The 26,556-nt window shown below is 42.2% G+C and overlaps 3 protein-coding genes across 4 annotated transcripts in view; 2 read left to right on the plus strand and 1 right to left on the minus strand.

Moving 5' to 3' along the window:
• LOC140365876 (guanine nucleotide-binding protein G(i) subunit alpha-2) overlaps positions 1 to 14,404 on the plus strand; it is a 43,448-nt gene extending 29,044 nt beyond the window's left edge. The window contains exons 3-9 of the mRNA XM_072452458.1: positions 600 to 741; positions 3,248 to 3,408; positions 7,990 to 8,118; positions 9,228 to 9,357; positions 10,935 to 11,088; positions 12,416 to 12,608; positions 13,282 to 14,404. Coding sequence (XP_072308559.1) covers positions 600 to 741; positions 3,248 to 3,408; positions 7,990 to 8,118; positions 9,228 to 9,357; positions 10,935 to 11,088; positions 12,416 to 12,606 — 907 coding nt within the window. The 3' untranslated portion in view covers positions 12,607 to 12,608; positions 13,282 to 14,404. The remainder of the gene's footprint in view (positions 1 to 599; positions 742 to 3,247; positions 3,409 to 7,989; positions 8,119 to 9,227; positions 9,358 to 10,934; positions 11,089 to 12,415; positions 12,609 to 13,281) is intronic.
• Positions 14,405 to 18,912: 4,508 nt separating this feature from the next.
• Positions 18,913 to 22,534, plus strand: LOC140365877 (PAK4-inhibitor inka2-like). Its single transcript, XM_072452460.1, has 3 exons — positions 18,913 to 19,009; positions 19,141 to 19,184; positions 21,555 to 22,534. The coding sequence occupies exons 2-3, from the start codon at positions 19,182 to 19,184 to the stop codon at positions 22,458 to 22,460; spliced, it is 909 nt and encodes a 302-aa protein (XP_072308561.1). The 5' UTR covers positions 18,913 to 19,009; positions 19,141 to 19,181; the 3' UTR covers positions 22,461 to 22,534.
• Positions 22,535 to 23,774: 1,240 nt separating this feature from the next.
• uba7 (ubiquitin-like modifier activating enzyme 7) overlaps positions 23,775 to 26,556 on the minus strand; it is a 55,697-nt gene continuing 52,915 nt past the window's right edge. The window contains exon 24 of one of the 2 annotated variants that reach the window (XM_072452462.1): positions 23,775 to 24,374. In XM_072452462.1, the coding sequence (XP_072308563.1) occupies positions 24,242 to 24,374 (133 nt within the window). In that variant the 3' untranslated portion in view covers positions 23,775 to 24,241. The remainder of the gene's footprint in view (positions 24,375 to 26,556) is intronic. The other variant, XM_072452461.1, reaches the window with a different exon arrangement.

Raw genomic sequence — 26,556 nt, forward strand, 5'->3', positions numbered from 1 at the left:
CCGTTCGGGGTCGCTCGTGACTGGGGCCTATCCCAGTGACTTTGGGCTTTAGGCGGGGTACACACTGGACAAATTTTAGTGTTCCAATTATTGTGAGAAGAAAAATCACAAACTATTAATGATTATTGACACCAAGACCAAACAACAGAAAATTACTTAATTTCTTTCAAATCGTCTAATGGATGACTATTCCTCTAGTCTGTGACCAGCTTTATGAATCAAACTTTCTTAATGATAAAGTAGGGTATTGAGTTTAAGAATAGACACACACAACAATATACTAATAACAATGATGTGATTCAACATAAATGGCCTGATATAAAAGCTTTTTACCTTCACGTTTTCTTATATTATTTATATATTATAAAATATAAATTATTTTTCCTTCTAAAATAGTCAGGATTATTTTTCTTAGCGTACAATTATAATGTGGCCTGATTAATTATGATTACAATTTTTCAAATAATCTTGACATCCCTGTTTACAATTCAGTTCACACAATTCAGTTTTATCCCTTTGCCTTTCCTAGTTCATTAATATGTAGAAATCCCCCTCATTCAATCAAACTCGAGTTGTTTTCATCTCCCGTTGTCTTTCAGGATCATTCATGAAGACGGATACTCAGAAGACGAGTGTAAGCAGTACAGAGCCGTGGTCTACAGTAACACCATCCAGTCCATCATGGCCATCGTCAGAGCCATGGCATCCCTCAAGATCGACTACAGCGACCCGGCCAGACAAGTAATCAATTAATCAATCAATCGACCAATCTTTATTTCAGACTCCAGGTGCAGGCATATTAATAACACAATATATTAAGACTGAACAGTGACATATGACGAATGAGTTATTCGTTATTTTAATTTAAGCGACTAATTTGTTCATTTAGAGTGACGAAGAAGAGAATCAGAAAAGCAAAAATGTTTGAGAATGAGATTTGAAGCCCAAAATAAAGAAAGAAGCAAAAAATATATTTTGTTTTCTTCTTTTGCTGAAAATGATAAAAAAATAACACACAAAAGGTTTATTCCAAAACTGCTCCATTCACACCTTTTGGTTGCTTGTTTAGTTTAGTTTAGTTTAGTTTAGTTTAGTTTAGGGACCATGTACAAAATCATTAATCTTCAAGAGAAAAATGATCTGCACCAGATTTAGCTCCTGCTACTTTCCACCTGGAGGTCCTCGGCAGGTGAATACACAACAGTATTAATAAAGTACACATTTCATAGAATTACAACACGTTACATTTCTTTTTTAACATTCGCTCGGTAAAAAACACTCAACTTCTCATAAAACTTCTAAAATTACAGATAAAAAAATAACTCACATCTAACTTTGCTAATGTTGGCACCGTTGATTTGATTTGACCTGTGTAAGCAAATTAAAGCAGGCTCCTCTACATTAGGACATTTTAAACCTTCATTATAAATTATATGTATATATGTATTGTTCTAATTGTTTGGTCACCAGGTGGCGCAAGTATGAGAGAGCGCTGGGCAAAATGCATTCAAATTTCAGTTTTTTTCAGTTACCAGTCCATCAAACATGTCCAGGACCACCACTTTGGAGACGTCCCAGCTGATGTTTACTTTATTGCTTGCCCAAATGTGCTGTCTGTAGTTATTTGTTGGAAGTGTAAGGGCTGGGATAGCAATTGTATTTATAGATTTATATTTTGTAAGGCAGTCTAGAAGAATCTCTCTGTAATTTTCAAAAGACTTTGTTGGGCAATAGACACCAGGAGCCCCCAATTTAGAGGAGCCAATTTAAAACGTTGACGATAACACAGCCACCAGAATACAGATAAATAAAAAACATCAAACCATGTTCTCAATAATAATGCATGTTATGGACATATATTTTATCGGATCGCTTTTACACTAACTTGTCCAAACATGCAACGCAGACTCATCATCACCACTCATGTTTTACTGTCATTTGTTCAAGCATAAATCACTTGCAGTTCTCAAAAAACTCCCAAATTCCTTTGCCATTAAAAAAAACAATATGCACCATGTCTAGTGCTCAGGGAGAAGATTATAAAAGAGATTATTTATTATTAAAGCAACTGAGTACCTTTTTGAGGCAGACACAAGTGAAATTTGTGACCCAAAACAATTCATGTACTCATGTCTCATTAAAACGTGCACACACTTATTGTATTTCTATCTATTGTAAGTTATATTTGTCTTGTGCGATTGATGACATTGTTTAATTGGGCAAGTCTGCAGCGCTACAGCTTGATAAGTCTCCACTTTCTCTGATCTTTTTATGTGATTACTGGTGTGATATGCTTATTGTGCGTTACATGAATAAATGCCAGCTAAACAAGAACAGGATGGCGGAAACAAGCTTACAAGTACAAACAGACATTAAGACTGGAATAAATCATGTTTTGAATTCTGCTGGGAGCATATTAATTGGCAGTAACATAGAGAATGGCGAGAAACTGTCAAGATGCATTTTTCCAGAAGGAGCAAAGTGTTCTTATGCAGCGAATCTCGATGTGGGACCTTGTTTTCTTCTAATCATTCATTTGCAACCCACTGCTTAATGGACGTTATCTCAAACAAACTTGTACACAGTTTTGACATATTGAATACGGTTGTTTACACGGCAAACTGTAAGAAACTGTATACATGGAGCTCTTTTCACAGATGAAAAAAACAACAGAAGTGAGCCTCATTAACATTGTGAAAAATGGGAAGACAATGGGATAATTAACTTGAGCCTTCTAATCCATTATTTGTTTTGAGGCATTATCATAGTTTATATGCATTTTTCAGGATTAAATAAATTGGTCGGTTGACTTCCTCTTCATAGTGACATTTCTCTGTAACAAGCTGCAGATTGTTGTTTTTATTCTAGATAAGTGTCTGTGACATTGTTGAATCTGACATGTCTCATTCAGAGTATTAAGTTTTCAAATAAGTACAGGGAGGTGGGCGGGGACAGAGGGTAGGTGAAAACAAGAATTTTCCCGAGCACTTGAGCCTCAGTTGCAGGACAATATTCTCAAACATGCACGAATCATCAAAATACAACAGAGTAAACTAATAATCAGGAAATACTTTTGTACCAAGGTTAAAGGCTCAGTTGGTTGCTTTTGCATAATGTCTCCTTTAATATTCTCATGTGCCCTCATACATGTTCTGATATAGAGCAAGTTCCAATGATTTTCAACAGTATATTTTTGATACTAGTTGTTTATGTATATGTTTCTTGTCTCTTCCCCTTCTCTCTTGAGGACGATGCGCGGCAGCTGTTTGTCCTGGCCGCTACAGCAGAGGAGAAGGACGTCCTTCCCGACGACCTGACCAGCGTGATCCGACGACTGTGGGCCGACGCCGGGATCAAGAGCTGCTTCGCCCGCTCACGAGAGTATCAGCTCAATGACTCGGCCGCATAGTGAGTGTGGACTGCCCAGAGAAAAAGAAAAGCAGGCTGTTAATTTCTTTGCGTTTATAGATGCCTTAGATACTTAGGTTTGATTGTATTGCTTTGGCAACGGTGCATGAATTGACTTTTCACTGTTTTCAGTATCAAATATCGCTCTATATAATCAGAAACTAAAATGAATGGTTCGGCATTGCCAACTAGTTTGATGGACAAGACTAGCGAGCTGAAGGAAAATGTAGTGGTGAATGTCTTTTTTTTTAAGTCGTCACCTAAAAATAGCCAAACAATATCATGTCAATCCAACAGAAAGGTGTCATAACCGTGCTGCCCGCTGGTCCAGGGGTTTAGGCGGCAGCGCACATGCCAGGTCGCGAGTTCAAAACCCGGCTCTGACAGTTTATGGCTTGCCCTCCCTTCTCTCTCGTCCCCATTTCACGCTCACCTGTCCTGTCGGCCCGTTGAGATTTAATCATCAGACAAATGTGATTAATTTGACAGACATTTCTCAATAGTTCAGAAATATCACCACATACCATTTATTAGAAAGTTGACATAAGTTTATATTTGTAGTAAGGTCTCTTGTTGCATTTTTATTATACATAATATTCTGGATATCAAAATGTTGCATATCTTCAAAACAACAATCACAATATTGTCAAAATTGCTATATGTTGCCCACCTCTAAGCCTATTGTGTATTCACTTGTCACCGAAGCAGGCATTTTAGAAGAACTATAACGTATTTAAAACCTTTTTAATCGTGCACCAGGGACTCATCGGGCAGCTCTAAGATAATGAGTGGCATTTCTACCAGGAGCAGTTTCTAGAGCGCGGTTACTTTATAGACTAGACCTTCTCCTAATTACACGTAGCCTCACTGTTTCATGTTGTGATCCTTCTCGGTGTTCTGTAACATTCACACTGGAACATACTCCCACCAGCTTCGACCTGATGTGATTCTTCATTCTCAGCACTTCTCTTTCCTAATGTAACACTACAGCTGTCATTGCGTTCAGCTGGATGGATGTCAATCAATAATGCACCCATCTTCTGTGTGTATTCAATGGTGTTTTACCAATATAAATGGTAATGCAACCAAGTGAGAAAATGCCCAGCTGTTAATAAGCAGTCGTGGTCTATTTATTCCATCTGCATTTCAATCTGCTTCTTATTCAGATGGATAAATATAGCTTAGCGCCACCTGCAATGGTGGAATGTATAGGATATGTAGAGGTTTGTTATAAATCAAAAGCAAAATGTTTGTGCACGTACAGAAATTGCACACTAACAAGCCAAATTATAAACACTACCAAGCACTCACAAACCAGAGTAAATTTTAATTTAGCCACTTGCATCTCACAAAATGGGGAATAATGATTGAGTTGTTCCTTTAGTATAGTGTATAAAGTTTGTGTGCCTAGTCAATATGTAAAAATATAATTGCTTGTTCCATTATTGAACCAATGATACAAAACTATTATATATTTACTTAAAGGTGCTCTGTGTGTCTTTTGTATTGCTCACTTATAAATTGACTTCCTAGCATCCTAATTATTCTGACTCTGAGGCCAGAGCGAGTTTGGCCACCACATTAAAGCTAACAAACATTAGCATGCTAACGGTTCACTGATTATTAGATGCAGAGAAAGCGCTGTAGTCTCATTTTGACCCAAATGGATCCTTTTGCGATATATCTGAAATGAGGAATAACATATTTTACTTAAAAACATGACATTTGATATCAGTGACAGTCCTTTGAATGTAACTTTTCTGCTGGAGGGTTTTGATGGAGATGTTGCAGTGCCACGTTATGTGATGCAATAAACAAAAACATTGTACTGAATAATATACTGTGCATGTTTAAGCAGTGGCATGCGGTCAGGGCAATCAAGGCAAGCACTGATTAACTAATAAAGTCTAAAATTAGCATTTGTCACAACTATATATAAATTGGTCCGAAATACTATAGGGTGCTACAGGCCACTGGGCGGAAAGCATTCTTTTCAATTCTATTTCTTTTTGTAATGCCCAAAATCCCAACAGCAGTTGTGAAAAAAAACAGATTAAACAACGTTCATAGGGACTTGGCAATGTCCCAGCATCCCGTGTCCTTAGACAAAATGTCCCAAGCTCCCCTGTCCTAAGACCCTCCTTCTCAGCCAGGAAAAACTACCAAACCTCCTTGGGAAAAAGTAGAAACCTGGAGGAGTTCCACAGTGAAGGAGAGATCCGACTCCCTCAGGCGGAAAGGCGGACGCGAGATAGACAGTGGAGCTGGACCTACTCAGGAGGAGAACCAGTTCTTCCAGGCAGATGAAGAACCGTTCTTGTCCTGCAGATACTCACACGCCGTGTTCAGAGGCCCGTTCATGCTCCGCTCTCTCAGATGAGTCTTTAGAACCAGAGCGGAGAGCAGCTTTTTTTAGAGGTCTGCACATGCTCCACACATGGATCTATGCTCAAACCACGCTGAATAAACCTATGTGGGAATCAAGGATGTTTGCAGGTTCTATCCCAACTGAGCATGTGCGAGGAGAAGTGAAACTACAGCAGTGCCAAGTTTCAACAAATGGACTTAAAAACTGTCTTTTAGAGACAAGTCTTTTTTTTTTTAGCTAACGTCTGTAGTTCACGTTTCTAATTATTGGACATTATTTAGAAATACATAGTTAAATTGTCATTTAAGAACATAGAGTGCTAATCATTACATAGAACATGTCCTGAATTGATCAGCCTATTTAGTCCATTCAGTATTATTTACTGGTGTGGAGTTTAGCTCAGGATTGGCCCTTCACATGGGAGTCCGTGGATCTCACTTTTGCGTGCAAATGTAATACACTAAATATTGATGACCACCCTGCTGAGTGTGAGGCCATACTGTGGAAAGTTCCAGACAATGTAATATCGCTTCCCACCACCAAGACAGAAAGTTACATAGTCCACCTTTAAGTATGGCCGCTCTCACCTCACAGCAAGAAGGTCCTGGGTTCAACTCCCAGGCGGTACTAAAACATGTACAATAGGCTCCTCTGAAAAAGAGATGACAAATCTCTTTTTGGTTGAATAAAGGTCAATAAAATATAAATAATTAAATAAATAGTTTCACAGCTATGCAAGTATAAAAGAAAGGTTAAGCGTTGCTTTTTGCCTGATGTAAGTTGATTTATCCACAATGTAATAATCTTTCATAAAAGCAGGTTACTATATCTGTCATAAGTCTGATGGAGAGGTTTTATCTTCTAGCACTAAGCACTGAATGTCTCACATATATCCCCAAGGAGCAGAACAGACCAAGATATTGCTCAATAACTTCCATTTAGTGGCTGTGTCTCTTTGGGTTTAGTGCTTAACTTAATTGAACACAATGTCTGTCTTTTGAAAGATTGGGCACTAAACATCAGACTTATCAGAACTGATGAATTGTTCACAGAAGGTAGTTTTGGCTGACTAGCTTACTAAACAGAGTAACAGAAGTGTTAATTACTAATACCTGTATAAGTACTTGAGCACAGCACATGATATATTACACGTTTTAGATTAGGAGGCGTTATTGTGTTAACAGCTCCTATAAATGTGTTCATTTAGTTCATGTGGACATTGCACAATAATTAACAATAACAAAACGGATTGCTTGCTATTAAGAACTATTCCGTTTGATTTAATGAAATGCTATTTATACGTTCATTAACTCTCCAATGTTTTATTCCATATAAATGAAATATACAGAAAACCATATATGCTGATTCCAGATATGACACTAATTTGTTTATTTTACTTTTGGATTTCAAACAAGGGTATTATGTTTTTCTGCTCATTTTAGATCTGCAGTGTGTGGATGATAACATTGTTCATTATGAAATGTGGTAACTCCCTGTGAAGCCCTGGTTGTCCAGCCCTCTCCTGCTGCTCTGTTGGTTTTGGACTCGGACTCTGAGCTGGTGCGAGTGGGGCTGAAACACTCCCCCACTGACCAACAGTCTGTCCTCCAACAGAACTGCAGAGAACGGGAAGAAACAAGGTTGCTTTCCCTCGGAAATTACACACATTTCTAGTGGAGGGTTCGTTAACCTGCTCGTCTCAAAGAAGATGTCATTTTATTTGCAGTGTTCCGCAGTAACTTCTCTATTCACCATGGAGATGAGGAGTTGGCATTAGACCTAGGTCAGATCTGTGGAGAGGCGGCCCCGTTCTCAGTAAAAATACAATGTTTTTCAAGGCAATAAAAACATCTGTTGTTGAATTAATACCGTAAAATACCACATTGTAAAATATTTCAGGCAAAGCATTCCCATGGTGACCAGTGTCGGGCATTATAGGGACATTTCCAGTAGCATCTATTACTTGGGCATTTTCACATGTCTACTCTCTAAAGAATGAGTAGATTTTGTGTATATATTTTTGCTGCTCATTGAACTTGCACTGAATTTGCCATTGACATTTTTGATTCTTTCTTGAGATTTAGGATTTGATGCACTACAACCAGGAACAATCAGTAACACTTCAGTAATGGTTTAGTGTTGAGACAATATGATAATTGCTGTACACATATTTTCCTAATGGGGACAAAGAAAACATCTAATTTATTTTGTAGTTACCTGAATGACCTGGAGAGGATAGCCAAAGCTGACTACATCCCCACACAGCAGGACGTCCTGAGAACCAGGGTCAAAACCACCGGCATCGTGGAAACTCACTTCACCTTCAAAGAGCTGCACTTCAAGTAAGACTCCTCCCATAATGCAACACTGTGATAAAACGTAGCCTGAATCTCCACAGTGTGATTTATTGAGAAAGATTGTATGAATGAATTGCTTGTGCAATTATGGTTAAGCGAGCATGAAATTAAATTGTCTGCGGTATGTTTCTAGTGTGAGGTAAATGATGAGTTTGGAGCTTCTTTGTAAAAACAAACTCAAAACGCCACATGAGTGTCAAAGAGGTGATGCAAGCCATTTGTTTCAGTTGTTGAAGTGAAACGGGCTGAAATAGCATGAACAATAAATCTGACTTATTATTTATTATATTTTCATTTGTGCATGTGTGTCTGTAACTTTCTACTTTACACAAACTGGAAAATAAGTATTCTGGTATCTAGAAAGAACCAATGCAACAAATGTGTTCTTCGCATCCCTCAGTTTTAGTCCTCATAAAGGTTAGTGGCTTTATTTTTGTATAACTTAATGTTGAATTTCTTTGCATTTAATGTACTGTTTTGAACCGCATGTTCTGACAGTGTTAACCTTGCTACTCTCGGCTGCCTACGTAGAACAATAGGTCCTGCATTAAAAGTGCCCTGGCCCCTTTCGAGCTCCAGCTGAGCCAGTAATGGATAGACACACATGCCATGCCTCTTAATAATGGTTGTATGAGAAATTCAAGTGCTCAAATATTTCATAACTGCCTCGCTACTAAGAAGAATTAGCCTGGTTGTTTTTCAGGGAAACGTGTTTGCTGAATAACCCATTTGTTACATGATATTATCATATGTCACCATATCAAACCCCGTCCTAGCATGTTGGGATTTGTGTTTTTCACTTGTATATTCCTGATGTGTCTCTTCCAGTTATCCAGGCTTGGGACCCACACACTGGCCTTGACCCTCTGGGACGGGTTTTGCCTAGATTCCTGATATTTACCTTTTGACACAAGCTAGTTCTGAATAAAACATGGGGCCCAGTTAATCAATAGGATGAGAGCTGTGATTGTAATGTTTATACCAGTTGGGTTTGTCATTTGTCCCAAAAATGTCCATTTTCTGTAGTATTTTTATTTATTTTTTTACACGGCCACTGTCCTGACCCAAATGCATTGTGCTTTGTTTGCCTGCAGGATGTTTGATGTTGGGGGGCAGCGCTCGGAGAGGAAGAAGTGGATCCACTGTTTTGAGGGAGTTACTGCCATCATCTTCTGTGTGGCTCTGAGTGCTTACGACCTGGTTCTGGCCGAAGACGAGGAGATGGTACGTCTGAAAAATAGTAATGGAGAGATATTATGTTATAGTGCCATACTTAACGATACAAATACATTTAAAAACAACAGCAGAAGATCATAGACCACAACATTTAGCTAAAACGACTAAATAAAGCTAAAATAAACTGGTTCGCTGTGAAGAACTGTTGAGCCCTGATAATTCAAGTTGATTTAGCATATGTCTCCTTAAAACGCCATTAAACGTCTTAGTAGAAAAGGTTTTGACTTCAGTGTTTATCATTATAATTTCTTTGAAACTATATTCTTCCACCATAAACTTTCCACAGTTGCAGAGGAGTATTAGTCTTCATTTTTATTTTAGCACCTTCCTGCATTGCTAATTAAGCATGAAGGCTTAATTTCCATATTGCTGCCCGTCCTTCGTTATTATGGCCTAATCTCCGGGTGCTAAAACTTAAGGCCCCACAGTGTAAGATTTTAGCCAAAGAATAGATGTAAAAATGTGTTTTATTTCAGGGACAGTGCATATTAACTAACATTACAGGCTATTTTTCATCTGCAGTCCCTGGATGGATGTTAAAAGAACAAAAAAAAATTGCCTGAACATATTGTAACTGTATTTCTTGATTACAGGTCTTTTTAAAGTGCTGGGAAAAAAACATGAAAAACTCTTGGTGTGAAGGGGCTTTGTTTCCCCACAAATTTGACTAACATTCAGATAAATGGAATAAAACTGATCTATCTCATGGAGAATGTTTTTAGGTTTGGTTTTAACTTTCCATCTCCATGGAGTAATGCGAGTGGCGAGCCCACTACCAGGAAACTTACCCTGTGCTGCTTTAATCAATGGAATTTAGCGATCCATTTACAGCGCAGCGGAAGTATGTTATGATGTCATCATGGCCCATTTTTAACAGACTACAACCATTTGACCCTCATTTGCTGAACCGCTCCTGAATTTAAAGCAGGTGCCCAAGAGACCTGACCAAGACCACCCGTCACTGTCACATGTGAAGCAACACTGCCCCCTGGTGGATACATGTATACAACAGCCAAGCAGAAAATGACAAGCTCATTTCACATTTTTATTTGATTTTTTTTTTTTTCAATATGGCATTAGTGGGTGGAAAGTGTTCAGTTGCAAGGCTTTTGTCTTCATAGCTAATAGGGCTGAAACAAACCGAATTTTCCATAATACGGTCAGTCGGCTATACAAAAATAATCATAACTTTTATCTGGATTTGAAAGACTCTAAAGCACATACAAAAATACTTTTTTAAATAACAGACTGTCAAATTTTGATGTCAAAAAATGATTTATATTGACTGAATGTATTTCAAAAGTCTCAATGTTCTACCTAATTAATAGTTAATAATTGCAAAAATAATCTCTGACTGTTAAAATAATCATTAGTTGCAGCCCTGATTGTTTTTACACACATTCTTTGACATGTAGTAGTAATGATTTTATATATTACAGTGCCAATGTAGGAAGTTATTATACATATTATAGTTAGGTAGTTAGTAGGTCATCTTATCTTATGTTTTGAATTCACTATAAAATTGGTTGATCCTTTAATTCATTCTTCACCTGTGTTTTCTTTAGAATCGGATGCACGAGAGCATGAAGCTGTTCGACTCCATCTGTAATAACAAGTGGTTCACTGAAACGTCCATCATCCTGTTCCTCAACAAGAAGGACCTGTTTGAGGAGAAGATCACCCACAGCCCACTCTCCATCTGCTTCCCCGAGTACACAGGTAACAAGATTATACCCAGAGCACACGGGTAACGAGCCAGTACCCAGAGCAGACGGGTAACGAGCCAGTACCCAGAGCACACGGGTAACGAGACTGTACCCAGAGCACACGGGTAACGAGACTGTACCCAGAGCACACGGGTAACGAGCCAGTACCCAGAGCAGACGGGTAACGAGCCAGTACCCAGAGCAGACGGGTAACGAGCCAGTACCCAGAGCAGACGGGTAACGAGCCAGTACCCAGAGCAGACGGGTAACGAGCCAGTACCCAGAGCAGACGGGTAACGAGCCAGTACCCAGAGCAGACGGGTAACGAGCCAGTACCCAGAGCACACGGGTAACGAGCCAGTACCCAGAGCACACGGGTAACGAGCCAGTACCCAGAGCACACGGGTAACGAGCCAGTACCCAGAGCACACGGGTAACGAGCCAGTACCCAGAGCACACGGGTAACGAGCCAGTACCCAGAGCACACGGGTAACGAGCCAGTACCCAGAGCACACGGGTAACGAGCCAGTACCCAGAGCACACGGGTAACGAGCCAGTACCCAGAGCACACGGGTAACGAGCCAGTACCCAGAGCACACGGGTAACGAGCCAGTACCCAGAGCACACGGGTAACGAGCCAGTACCCAGAGCACACGGGTAAAGAGCCAGTACCCAGGGCACACGGGTAACGAGACTGTACCCAGAGCACACGGGTAACGAGATTATACCCAGAGCACACGGGTAACGAGATTGTACCCAGAGCACACGGGTAACGAGACTGTACCCAGAGCACACTGGTAACGAGACTGTACCCAGAGCACACTGGTAACGAGCCGGTACCCAGGGCACACGGGTAAGGAGCCGGTACCCAGGGCATACGGGTAAGGAGCCGGTACCCAGAGCACACGGGTAACGAGACGGTACCCAGAGCACACGGGTAACGAGACGGTACCCAGAGCACACGGGTAACGAGACGGTACCCAGAGCACACTTTTATTTTTCCAATTAAAAATAATAATAATAATAATAATTTGATAGTGATAGCAAGTAAATGAGAGATAAACAACATTTGAATCCTAAAATAAGAAATACTGTGTGTATTTAAGTCTATTATATGTTCTTTGTGAATTCTAAATTGTATGCATGCTTCACTATTGTTCATTGTTGTATGTTGCACCTTAATGCCAAAGCAAGTTCCAAGTTTGTGAATTCTGTTCAATGGCAATAAACCCCTTTCTCAGTCTGGACATATCACAAGCCACACTCTTGATCATACTATTTTCTCTTTAAATTATAAAGATATATACATGTAACTTTGTACGTTCTCATATTTGCAACAGGAGCCAACAAGTTTGACGAAGCTGCCAGTTACATTCAGACCAAATTTGAGGATCTGAACAAGAAGAAGGACACAAAAGAGATCTACACTCACTTCACCTGCGCCACCGACACCAAGAACGTGCAGTTTGTGTTCGACGCAGTCACCGACGTCATCATCAAAAACAACCTCAAAGACTGCGGCCTCTTCTAAAGGTACTGCATGATTCCCTGTGTAAATGCGTAAAAAAACAGATGTATACTTTATAATATCATAAAGTGATCAGATGTGTGCAGAAACGTTCTCTCAAGGACACGGTTAAAGTCAGTTGATTTTGATGATTAAACCTACTCAAAACCTATCCTAGTTTTTGAAATACATATCCTTTTATAATAATAATTGTAATCATAAATAATTATAATCATGTTTATTTATATAGCACCTTTAAAAATTTAGCCTGTGTGCCACTGGTTTGTGTTTGGCAAAGACACTTACCTGTATGACAGGGTTAGAGGTGTGAAAACGTCATTGTTGGTGGTGCGACTGACCCAAAATGGCATTTTTGTCAGTCTGTCCGAAGTAGCTTACCATCACAATGGAGGAATGAATTAATAAAGCACAGTGCATAGTTGTAACTTGCTTGTCTCAATTGAGATGTTATTGCTTTGCCTGTAATGTTTCACACTAAGGCATTAAACTTGCCTTCTCACAGTAAGAATGTGTTTTTTCAAGATATTCAGCAACAAACACTTGTAACTTGTGATAAATACAGGCAAATCCTCTAAACAGAAATATTACATAGTGCACCTTTTAATCACATGTACTTTTGAATAATTTAATTTGCTGTACTAACTATAATATTTGTATTTTTTTCCCCTTCTCTTGCAGGGCAAAACCTGTGACACACAAACTGCATGAAAGACTGCAACAGCCATGAGACGATTACTGCTTTTCATAATGAAAACCATAACAGACTTGACTCCAAGAGGGGCAATCGATTCCACACATCACATTTCACAATATTCACACACACTTTTGTCTTAATATTTTATGTTTAGATGTGTACTATATCCGGTTGGGGCTTTGTCGTACATTCATATTGAGTGCCTGTAAATAATGGTTTCACAAAGCGGACCCTGACTGGACAAAAGCCAATTCCTGATGGCACTCGATAAAACATCTATTCTATTACTGCATGAAACTAAAGGCACATTAGGCAGTTAAGATACTCCTCCCAAAATGCTGGATATATGTAAATTCTATAACTTTATTATTTAAAAAGCTCAATCAAAGATGGAAGTGTTAAACACCTTCAGAACAAGCTTAAAAAAATGAGGAATACAGTGTGTTGTATGTTATTTTTAAGATCAATTTTATTTTCCCTTTTTGTCAGTAAGGGTAGATATTAGATATTATGTCACATCATTTGTGACCTTGATTTTACATTTTACCTGAAACTGCACCATTATAATTTTTTTTAAACATGTTTGAAAAGAAAAACAGCATGGACAATGACAAAGGGATGTACAATGAAAATGTCTTTTGTACAATGTTTACACTGAATCAATAATCAGAGTTGTACAATAGCGCATTGTTCTGCATGAGCTCCCAAGACCAGAATAAAACCTTTCTCTTCTCTCACAAAAAATGAAACAAAAACATTCCTACTTTAGAAAAAACTACTTGTGTCACTTTTAATATATCTGCAAGATTTTTATTAAGTGGATCTGCCTCTAACATTTAGTTCTGTATACAGTATGTTTTCCTCATTTTACCAGTGTTTTAACATGTTTGTGCCTTGATATCTGCGTTTACACTCGTTCTTTAGACATGCTATGTTCATATAGTGTGAATTAGGGCTATTTCTACTCCACTTGGGTTCACATCCTTCACACAAGTTTGAAAAGCAGCAGCAGCAGCAGCACAGTGACAACAAATGGATGGTAATAGTGCATTGGTGGTCAAGCTGAAATTCACTTTGTTCATTGTAAATAAACACATGATTGCATAATGCCTAATGTCTGTTATTTTGGTGACTAACAAGTGAGAATCAACAAATTCATAGAGCATTTGAAGGAAACATAAGGCAGTTTAAGTTCTTCAATTAATATCTTGAGGTCTTTAAATATCATAAGTACGTCTCCTTGAACCGACACCTTAACGTGGTGGAGGGGTTTGAGTGCCCGAATGATCCCGGGAGCTATGTTGTCGGGGGCTTCATGCCCCTGGTAGGGTCTCCCAAGGCAAACAGGTCCTAGGTGACGGGTCAGACAAAGATCGGTTCAGAAGCCTCTTATGACGACGACACGAACAAGGCCGTTTACGTCGCCCGGATCGGCGTCACCGGGGCCCCATCCTGGAGCCAGGCCTGGGATGGGTGCTCCATGGCGAGCGCCTGGTGGCCGGGTCTTACCCCACGGGGCCCGGCCGGGCACAGCCCGAAAGAGCGACGTGGGGCCGCCCTCCCGTGGGCCCACCACCCACAGGAGGATCCATAAGGGGCCGGTGCAGAGAGATCTGGGCGGCAGTCGACGGCAGGGGCCTCGGCGACCAGATCTCCAGACACAGAGACTAACTCTGGGGACATGAAATGTCACCTCGCTGGGGGGGAAAGAGCCTGAGCTTGTGCGGGAGGTTGAGCGATACCGACTAGATATAGTCGGCCTCACCTCCATGCACAGTTTGGGCTCTGGAACCCATCTCCTCGAGAGGGGCTGGACGCTCCACTTCTCTGGTGTTGCCCGCGGGGAGAGGCGGCGGGCTGGTGTGGGCTTGCTGATAGCCCCTCAGCTCAGCCGCCACGTGTTGGAGTTTACCCCGGTGAACGAGAGGGTCGCGTCCCTCCGCCTTCGGGTGGGGGACAGGTCTCTCACTGTTGTGGCGGCCTACGGGCCGAACAGCAGTGCAGAGTACCCGGCCTTCTTGGAGTCCTTGGGAGGGGTACTGGACAGTGCACCGACCGGGGACTCCGTTGTTCTACTGGGGGACTTCAACGCCCACGTGGGCAATGACAGTGACACCTGGAGAGGGGTGATTGGGAAGAACGGCTTCCCCGATCTGAACCCGAGCGGTGTTCAGTTATTGGACTTCTGTGCTAGCCACGGATTGTCCATAACGAACACCATGTTCAAGCACAAGGGTGTCCATCAGTGCACATGGCACCAGGACACCCTAGGCCGGAGGTCAATGATCGACTTTGTTGTCGTGTCATCAGACCTCCGGCCGCGTGTCTTGGACACTCGGGTGAAGAGAGGGGCAGAGTTGTCAACCGATCACCACCTGGTGGTGAGTTGGATCCGCTGGCGGAGGAGGAAGCCGGACAGACTTGGCAGACCCAAGCGCATTGTGAGGGTCTGTTGGGAACGTCTAGTGGAGCCCTCTGTCAGTAGGGTATTCAACTCGCACCTGCGGGAGAGCTTCTCCCATGTCCCGGGGGAGGTTGGGGACATTGAGTCCGAGTGGACCATGTTCTCCGCCTCCATTGTTGATGCGGCTGCTCGGAGCTGTGGTCGCAAGGTCTCCGGTGCCTGTCGTGGCGGCAACCCCCGAACCCGGTGGTGGACACCGGAAGTAAGGAATGCCGTCAGACTGAAGAAGGAGGCCTATCAGGCCACTCTGGCTTGTAGGTCTCCGGAGGTCATCGACGGGTATCGGCAGGCCAAGCGAGCCGCGGCTCGTGCTGTCGCAGAGGCAAAAACCCGGGCCTGGGAGGAGTTCGGGGAGGCCATGGAGGAGGACTATCGGTCGGCACCAAAGAAATTCTGGCAAACCGTCCGGCGCCTCAGGAGGGGGAAGCAGTGTCTCACCAACACCGTTTACGGTGCGGGTGGAGGCCTGCTGACCTCAACTGGGGATGTCGTCGGACGGTGGAAGGAATACTTTGAGGATCTCCTTAATCCCTCAGTCACGTCTTCCGAAGAGGAAGTGGAGACCGGGGACTCGGTGGCTGGCTCATCCATCACCCAAGCTGAAGTCACTGAGGTTGTTCGCAAACTCCTCGGTGGCAGGGCTCCGGGGGTGGATGAGATCCGCCCTGAGTACCTAAAGTATCTGGATGTTGTAGGACTGTCTTGGTTGACACGTCTCTGCAACATCGCGTGGCGTTCGGGGGCCGTGCCTCTGGACTGGCAGACCGGGGTGGTGGTCCCTCTGTTCAAGAAGGGGGACCGGAGGGTGTGTTCCAACTACAGAGGGATCACACTCCTCAGCCTCCCGGGTAAGGTCTATTCCAAGGTACTGGAGAGGAGAATCCGACCGATAGTCGAACCTCGGATTCAGGAGGAGCAGAGTGGTTTTCGTCCCGGTCGTGGAACACTGGACCAGCTCTATACCCTCCATCGGGTGCTCGAGGGTTCATGGGAGTTTGCCCAACCAGTCCATATGTGTTTTGTGGATCTGGAGAAGGCTTTCGACCGTGTCCCTCGGGGTGTCCTTTGGGGGGTGCTCCGGGAGTACGGGGTCCGGGGCCCTTTGCTCAGGGCTGTCCGGTCTCTGTATGACCGGAGCAGGAGGTGTGTTCGCATTGCCGGCAGTAAGTCAGACCTGTTCCCAGTGCATGTTGGACTCCGCCAGGGCTGCCCTTTGTCACCGGTTCTGTTCATAATTTTTATGGACAGAATTTCTAGGCGCAGTCAGGGGTCGGAGGGTGTCCGGTTTGGGGACCACAGGATCTCATCTCTGCTGTTTGCAGACGATGTTGTCCTGATGGCTCCATCAAACCCGGACCTGCAACATGCACTGGGACGGTTTGCAGCCGAGTGTGAAGCGGCTGGGATGAGAATCAGCACCTCCAAATCCGAGGCCATGGTTCTCGACCGGAAAAAGGTGGCTTGCCCTCTTCAGGTGGGTGGGGAGTCCTTGCCCCAAGTGGAGGAGTTCAAGTATCTCGGGGTCTTGTTCACGAGTGAGGGAAGGATGGAGCGTGAGATCGACAGGCGGATCGGTGCAGCGGCTGCAGTGATGCAGTCGCTGCATCGGACCGTTGTGGTAAAGAGGGAGCTGAGCCGAAAGGCAAAGCTCTCTATTTACCGGTCGGTCTACGTTCCTACCCTCACCTATGGTCATGAGCTTTGGGTAATGACCCAAAGGACAAGATCGCGGATACAAGCGGTCGAAATGAGTTTCCTCCGCCGTGTGGCTGGGCGCTCCCTTAGAGATAAGGTGAGGAGCTCGGCCACACGGGGGGAGCTCGGAGTAGAGCCGCTGCTCCTCCACGTCGAGAGGAGCCAGCTGAGGTGGCTCGGGCATCTGTTTCGGATGCCTCCTGGGCGCCTCCCTCGGGAGGTGTTTCAGGCATGTCCCACCGGGAAGAGGCCCCGGGGAAGACCCAGGACACGCTGGAGAGACTGTCTCTCGGCTGGCCTGGGAACGCCTCGGGATCCCCCCGGAGGAGTTAGAGGAAGTGTCTGGGGAGAAGGAAGTCTGGGAGTCCCTGCTCAGACTGCTGCCCCCGCGACCCGGCCCCGGATAAAGCGGCAGAAGATGGATGGATGGATGGAAGTACGCTGTTAAAACACTAACTAGCTGCACTTTGAATACTAACCCCCATTCCCAAATATTAAAACAAGATAAATTCATCTTTTTAGATTTAACCTATATTTAAATCCAGTGGTGGAAGAAATTAGTAAAGTACAGATACTTACAAATTATATTTATGCACGGTACTTCTACTTTACTCGTGTCATTTTCCACCACTAAATCAAATTCATTTTTTCTTATCTGAACATCCCCTTTGCACCCCTGTAGACCCAGGCCTCAAAGAGTTTAGAGCATGTAGACGTGAATTTAAATGAACAAAAGACAGTGTTTACATAAATGGAACAATCTATTGACTTTAGAGCCTCATTAAAGAGGCGCTAACAGGCTGTGGGACCACCCTGCACCACCAGGTGGCGCCAGAGAGCCGCCCAACAGACGCTCATAGATCCATTATAGCGCTCAACTTACCCAACGTCACTAAAGACTAAGTCCTGTATAAAACCATGGATCTTATTTCCTTGATTAAAACTCCAAATATTTATGGGCTTGGTTTGAATATTTCAGAACTGAACTTTCAGTGGGTAAACTTATTTTGTACTTTGTTTCAGTCAAATCCAGAAGTCTTGATGAGGGTCGTTGATTGGAAATTTTGTCACTCTGGTTTAGAGCCTCGTTTCTATTAACTTTATGAATTGCTAATCGTATTATTATTGTGCAAACCTCATAGATCCTTGGTGGTTTAAACGTATTAGACTATTTGGTGTGGCCTATTGCTTTGATTTCAATTGGCAAAAAGCTACGACTGACTGTCTCTACTTGATTTCAATTAAATACATTTCTGCATAATTAAACATATGAAACTCAAATAATGGCTCTATTAACCGGTGACAGATGTTTGGCTCCAGGAGGAACCTCTGGACGCGCGCGAGGACTGCTCTCATTTCATGTCCTCTCATTGGCTGAATGTTTTTTGCGCCGCTCTCTGATTGGCTGAAGCTCGAAGCTCAGCGTCTTTAAAGTCCAGTGACGGGTCCAAGTGAGTCAGAGCAGAGACCACTGAGAGTCATCCACTGTCCTCTGCCCAGTTTGGGATTTTAGCAGTTGAGCTGTTGAAGGAGCCTCATCCACAAATGCAGTGGTGAGTAGTATTATTATTATTACTAGTATTGCTATTCTTATTATTAGTATTCTTATTCTTATTATTGTTATTAGTGATCCCGTTATTTCTGTTGTCAGGCTAATAACTCTACATTTTCCTTCCCCTTGCAGAACAGAAAGTTGATATATTCTCTGCATAATCACAGGACATTATGGTAAGCTTTTTTCCTTATGAATTATTGGCTTGACTCATTGCACTGGTTATAGCACATTTTCTTGACCACTTATTCTGGCTTGCCAAATGCTTGCAGTTTGGTTTGTTACTCACGTGTTGTGTGGAGGCAGTGGAGTAGAAACATGTCACTTCAAATGGCACACAGACGGACAACAGTTCCCCGCTGTGGGACGCGTCTTTTGGATTTCGATTTGAGTCCTTTTCGAGCCCCAAACGGTGTCTCACTGCGACAACGTGGGCTTTTGTTACGCAAGAGGCGCGCAGAGACGTTTGGAAGTGGTGTTAAAAAACTTTGGAGAGTTGCATATTTGGCCATTTCAACGCTCTGCAGTCATTTCCGTTTTTATAATTCAATGCAGCAACATCCTGTGGGTCATCTGCGGGTCCAGAGAGGATGTGCGCTCCTCCTCTGCAACGCTCCGCCGCTTTGTCCAAACTGGAGTTCCCCATTTCACTCTTTCTGCCTCTTATCTTATTGTAAAACTCACTATTGGACCTTTGCTTCAGTGCCAATAATCAATGCAACAATCATCAAACCTTCATCTGTAACTTTTAATCACGGTTTTATGAGGATAGAATTAAGATTGTTTTGGCAAATGAAAACCACATCAGAGCCTGGTTAAAAGACATTCTAATTTTAATTTACAATTTGGTTTAATAATGGATTATGATAGACACTTATTATTGAAGGCAAAATCATCATGTTTTGGTTTTACTGTACAAAAAATACAGAAAAGTTGAGCCCACAATACTTTTTCATTTTACCTACAGATATATTGCATACTTCAACATGAATTATACTTTTTGTGAAGTCCTATTTTTGTGTCCTTTGTAAAGCAAACTAACTGACCTGACAGTTAATTATTAAAATGTGTCATGGTTTACTTGGTTTGCCTCCATTCTGGATGTTGGATCATTCTCATGACAGCATTTTATGGGGTCTATTTAAGACTTATTAAAGTATTACATCTCCAAAGTGCAGTAGAATTATAGCCTTACACTGCTCATTATTTCAGGTACTTAGTTCTCACCGCTCTGCTTTTACAGTAGGGGTATTTGTAAAACTCCATGGAGGTGATGATCTAATCTTGTAAAAATCTATTGGCCCACTTCTGGATGGAGCTGCTGTCAGACAGGCCAAGGCACGATGAGAGTAGGAAACACTAGAGGAGTAAAACACAGACTTTCTGTCATAAAACTCATATTTCCACTACTGCAAAGCAACTTACTGCAGCTACTACATATATTACTACTACTGCTGCTGCTACTAGTACTTCTACTTCTCTTTCTATTACTTCAATTACCTCCACAACTACTGCTACTACTACTACTACTACTTTCTTCTACTACTACTGATATTACTACTACTACTGCTGCTGCTGCTACTACTAGTACTTCTACTTCTCTTTCTTCTTATATTACCACTTCAACTACTGCTGCTGCTGCTACTACTACTACTATTACCACTTCAACTACTGCTGCTGCTGCTACTACTACTACTATTACCACTACAACTACTGCTACTTCTTCTACTACTGCTGCTGCTGCTACTACTAGTACTTCGACTTATCTTTGTACTACTTTTCTTTTTACTAGTTATGTTACCACTACAACTACTGCTACTACTACTATTAATACCACTACAACTACTGCTACTTCTTCTACTACTACTACTACTACTACTACTACTACTACTACTACTACTACTACTACTACTACTATTACCACTACAACTACTGCTACTTCTTCTATTACTGCTGCTGCTGCTACTACTAGTACTTCTACTTATCTTTGTACTACTTTTCTTTTTACTAGTTATATTACCACTACAACTACTGCTACTACTACTATTATTACCACTACAACTACTGCTACTTCTTCTACTACTACTACTACTACTACTACTACTACTACTACTACTGATATTACTACTACATCTACTACTTCTACTGCTGCTACTAGCACTACTACTTGTCTTTCTATTACATATTTTACACAGTACAACTACTACTACTACTACTACTACTACTACTACTACTACTACTACTGATATTACTACTACATCTACTACTTCTACTGCTGCTACTAGTACTACTACTTCTCTTTCTATTACTTCAATTACCTCCACAACTACTACTACTACTACTCCTCTTACTTCTCTCCCACTTGTGTTCCTCCCTTTCCTCCAGAAGTGGAAAATATTTGCGTTACAGACCTGCAACTGACCAGATAAATTTTGCTTCACTTACTTCTCCTTCAGTGTGGGTTATTACATGATTACACATTGATAGTACGGACAATGAAGTACTTCACTAGTTGTTCGAAGTTCTAACGTTTCTCTTGACTTTAGCTGTGTTTAGGCGAGTCGCCGGACTGTCTGCGAGACCAGGTGCAGTACGTGAAGAAGTCCCTGCACGACCGCAAACAGCTGCACCGCCCCAGGCCCCTGAGCGAACCGTGTGGCCAATCCTTCGCCGTGACAAGATTCTGTAAACAGCAACAGAACCAGTCCGGGCGACTTCGAGTGTCCGAGACCAGCGACTCCAGCGCCTACGACTCCGCGTGCTGTCTGGCCAGTCCGCTCGAGGAGGAAGACGAAGGCGCCAACGAGAGGCTTCAGCGGGGGTCTCCGAGCAGCGAGAAAAGTGTGGATTTTGACTCTGGATTTTCGGAGGATTCTTGGCACGATGAAGGGGTCGTGCTGAGGCGGACCAGGAATGTTCGAGTTTCCTCTTCGGCGTGTCTCAGGACAAACCGAGTGTCCACAAATGGCAGAATCCGACCCAAATCCACGTCGGATGCTTGTTTGGAAAAGTGGACTTCTTTTGAGATGGGCAACCCGGAGGACTGGACCGCATCGCTGTTGAGTCGCAGCCGAAATAGGCAGCCTTTAGTCTTAGGGGACAATAGCTTTGCGGATTTGGTTAAAAACTGGTTGGACCTTCCGGAGAGTCCAGAACCGGCAAAGCTCAAGCCGAATCCAGGCAGACGATTGGCTAAGGACATACTGGTGAACATGCGGAGGAGGTTGAATGTGATTTCTAAAGGCGTGGAGATGAGGAGCAGAGCGGCCGGGCAAACGGATGCGTCCAAAAGACTGTCCTGCCCAGTGGCACTGCAGGGACTTAAACCTTTCTTTCACCAGTCACACACAGGACTGCACCAGACAGACCCAGACTTCCACAAGTTCACCGCACTCATGAAGACAGGCAGCCGCCAACCAATCATATGTAACGATTTTATTGGGTATATTTGAAATGAAGGAAATGTTGCTTATTTCACATCCGACTATTCTACTGCCAAAATAATAAAGCTTTATTTATGTAAATGTGTTCTTTTTTTGGTTTTCTTTTGTTTTGACTCATTTTGAACAGTTCAAAGTCAAATCAAAATTAGGGAGAAGTGTGAACCATTATGCTCTGGTTAAGTTCATGCTGGTTAAATTTGCTGTTTAAAGGGTTGTCAAATAATCTGTATCAGAAGATCCGATGCTAACAATACTAAAATTGCTCTTAAACTAGATAATCATTTATACTTATTGAGTATCAATACTAAAGCTTTCCTGAATGAGTTTTAGGGTGTGTTCACACTTATATTTTTTTGTTCCTGGTTTGAGCTCAGTTTAATTCTGATGTAGACTTACTTTGGCCCTGTTCAGTCTTGTTCTTGTTCATGCTTATGTTTGGATTTGGTTCCACTTCAGTCCCAATTCTAATGTGGTGTTTGTGCAAGTGTGAACGCACCCGCAGAACGGTCTTGATCTATACCAGAGCTAGTACCACAGGCTAATAGTAAAGACACTTTATAGTATAAAAAGAGTGTCTTTTTGGGCCTGTGGCTAATAATAAACGTAATGTTAGGGTTTCATTTACCTTTCACATATCCCTTGGTCAGTGTTTCTCAACCAGGGGAACAGGTACACAAGCACATGGCAGCGGGCTTGTCATTTTTTTCCTCAAAGCTGTCGCAGAGACCCGGTAAAAACACTTGTCCCAAAGAGCTAACCTCAACCAAATTAACTTTTCTAAACTGAATCCTAATTGTGAAAAAGTATGTTGTAAACATTAAACATTTGCTAGCATAGCCACCAATGCAAAGTGACTGTTGTGTGGCAGAACTGGGTTGTGGGGGAAAAAATGCGCAGCGGGCACTTGTAATGGTTTCAGATTAAAAAAAGGTTCAATTGAATAGTATTTGCATGGAAATGTTCTTTGTATTGAATGTTAAATCCTTAAGAATGTTTTGGTTTAGAGCATTTTGGAAGCCAATATTAAAAGATGAAAATATAATGCAATAATTCAGAATATACTACTAAATTAAACAGATTTATTTGCCAAGTACCTGAGTTAGTGGCTTCATGGAGTCGTGGACAAGTCTTAATAGAGACATAAAAGTGAAGCATGAAACAGAAACAACCATTGGAGTGATCATCATAGAGCAGCATCGAAGCAAAACAAGACTGTTATGTCTATTGTAAAAAACAGAACACACATATCTTCACACATTTATTTATAATCCAACAACAGACATAGTTCAGGACATGTGACACAATGACGGCAACGGCATCCACGAAGAGTGCACGTAATTCTATCAGTGCAAGTGTTCAACAGATGCACTGGAGGCAGTTATTTGGCAGCACAGACGCAGAAGCTTTGCACAAACAGGTGAAAGTGCAGTTGATATTCGTATCTCTATATTTATATGAAGGGAGAGGCTGCATTTGTGTGAACAGCTGTGTGCAGATCGCTACAGCAAGTGGCAAAGTAAAACAACAACTGTCCTCTGCCTGACTTGAGATTCAGCAGTTCAAGCCCACGTGCTTTTTGAGACACTATAAGAATATATTAAGACAAGAGAACATGCAAAGTGCTTCCTGCGTAACCATCAGAATTGGTAGCACAAAATGTTAAGATACTAAAATATGGTTAAAACAGGGGAAGTGGCAAGTATCTGCGTAAACGTTGGCAGTAAGAGTGGCAGTGCATTACGTAAAATGGCAAGCTTCGTTTCCCCTGTTGACTTGTTTGTTCGGCTCTTTCACAGCAGCAGGTATCGGATGCGGGGAACCAACTCGCAGTCTTCGTCCTCAGTGAAGGAGGGAAACAGCTCCAGCATGTTCTTATGAGGAGGGAGCTCGGCTTTAGTCACCATCTTTATCAGCTCAGACACACTGGGAAAAAAGCACAAAAGAAAATGACATTGGATGGAAAGACATCTCTAATTTTCTCTCGTCTACCAAAGTGTGTTTGCAAGTAATGATATTTTCAGCCTCCTCTACTAACTAACTTTAACTTTGTTGTACACTTTAATGGAATTTTGTCACCATCATCAAGCTAAATAAGTACTAGTTAAGTCCGCTGAAGTGTGCTGCTCATTAGTGCTTGCTTAACACATTTACTGAAACAATAGACAATATAAAATACTTTGGTATTGATGACAGTTCAGGCTTAGTTTTCAATATTGCCAAACAAATATTGTACCAGAAGGTGAACGCTGTGATAATATCGTACCGTAACATAACTCTATTGTGAATAAGTGATAAAAGCTGTGAGGATCCAAAAAGCACGAAGCAACATTTGTCTGTACATTTATGAAGCTGATAATCTTGTTTGTTCACTCGCAGCCCCATAAGTGGCCCACACTGGTCACGCATACACAGGCACAGCATGCGTTTACTATTGTTAGTTTGTCTGTGGGTTTAACAGTGACATCCTGTGCAGGGCGGACGATCCCCCGAGTCCAGGCTGCAGATGAACGCTCTCTGTTTTGACTGTGATACCAGCACACAGCGCTCCTCTCGCTGGGGACTGGAGCAGATGAAGGCACCGGGGGGGCGAGTGCGAGGGGCCGGTGTGGTCATGTGGGCAGCTGGTCCCAAATGACAAATGCCCACCAGCTTCCTGTGCAGTCGAGCTGTTGCGTGTGCCACACGAGAGGGACGGACCACAAATGTCCTCTTTTAAAACCACCAAAACGCAAACAATTTAACATAATTTTTTTTAAAAGAGTTCGGTTGCACAAACAGATATCAAGGGGAGATTTAAGAATATCTTGGTTGCAGTAAAATACATTTTGTACTTGAAAACAATGCTATACAAAGAGTAAACTGCAAACCACCTATGACACTTTTGCATGGTGACAATATACTTACATTGACTATTTATGCTTTTATTTGTTTGCATTGAGATTGTTATATTGTTATTCTAATGTACTCTTTAATGTCTGTGAAACACTTTGAATTCCATTTTATACAAATTGTGCTTTACAAATATGTTTCGATCGATTGTTTGACACGACTGCATTTATGATTTATTTCTTTAACATTCTGATTGTTATTCTGATGTTGCAGCTGTGCACAGTGGTTCACATTCTCATACAGTATTTCATTTACTGAACCATTAACTAGAACGAATCACATCTAGCGTCTTCCTCCGACTTTGTAATGGACACTTAAGGGATACTACACAGCTGCCACTCTCCCTTTACACAACTGCAAAGCTCAACCAATTATCTCAAACTAATGAAATTGGGTATATTTTCAAAGGTACATTCATCGGTGCCAAGATAACTCCTGATTAAATAGCTATCAGAAGTAAATTATGTCCTTAATTTACTCTGAAAAACTTGGCAACATCAAATTAGAAACTGCTTGCCTAATCAAAGCTTTATACTGTTCTTTGCCAACCGTTACCAACAGATGCGAAGTTAAATGACTAACACAAGACATACTTAAACATCTCTCTCATCTAAATTATTCCCTCTAAAAGTCAGATTTATTGGAGTCTTCCATTTTTCGGAAAGAGACGCCGCCGGGTTCATATCTCCGTCTGACTCACGGCTTTAACTAGTGTGAAGATTTAATTTACCCTTTGGCCTCAGATATGCGCTCTTTAATGCGCTGCAAGTCCCAACAGCGTCGCCCCGTCCCCTACACATTCGGAGGGAAGAAAAAGTTTCGCTGTAATTTAACTCTTCAGCTCCTCGACAAACAGAGAAACCCGAGCAGGAGTTGGCCTCAGTCGTCGGGCGTGCGGTGATGCATAGTGTGAGCGTGTCAACAAAGGAAACGCCTCATCCTGCCGTTAACCTCCACCGCGGACAAAGGGATGCTGCTCACCGACTGTGCGGCTAAAGCTGGCATCTGTGCTCATCTGGATGCCAACTAATGCACCAAGCAGCTTTTTAATGCGATGGTTCAGGAATGTGACTCACTGCTTTGGAACTGGAAGTCTTGCATTGGATCAAGCGGTGATTTGGTGGTTCTTAAATGTGCACTTTATGACTTTTATCTGTTTATTCAATTACTGGTGTTTCTGATTCTTGATTATTTCTCGTTACGGTGAGCAGACTCT

Source organism: Eucyclogobius newberryi, unplaced genomic scaffold (genome assembly GCF_026437365.1).
Source record: "Eucyclogobius newberryi isolate DKJ021-1_F unplaced genomic scaffold, fEucNew1.0.hap1 SCAF_19, whole genome shotgun sequence".
Taxonomy (NCBI): Eukaryota; Metazoa; Chordata; class Actinopteri; order Gobiiformes; family Gobiidae; genus Eucyclogobius; species Eucyclogobius newberryi.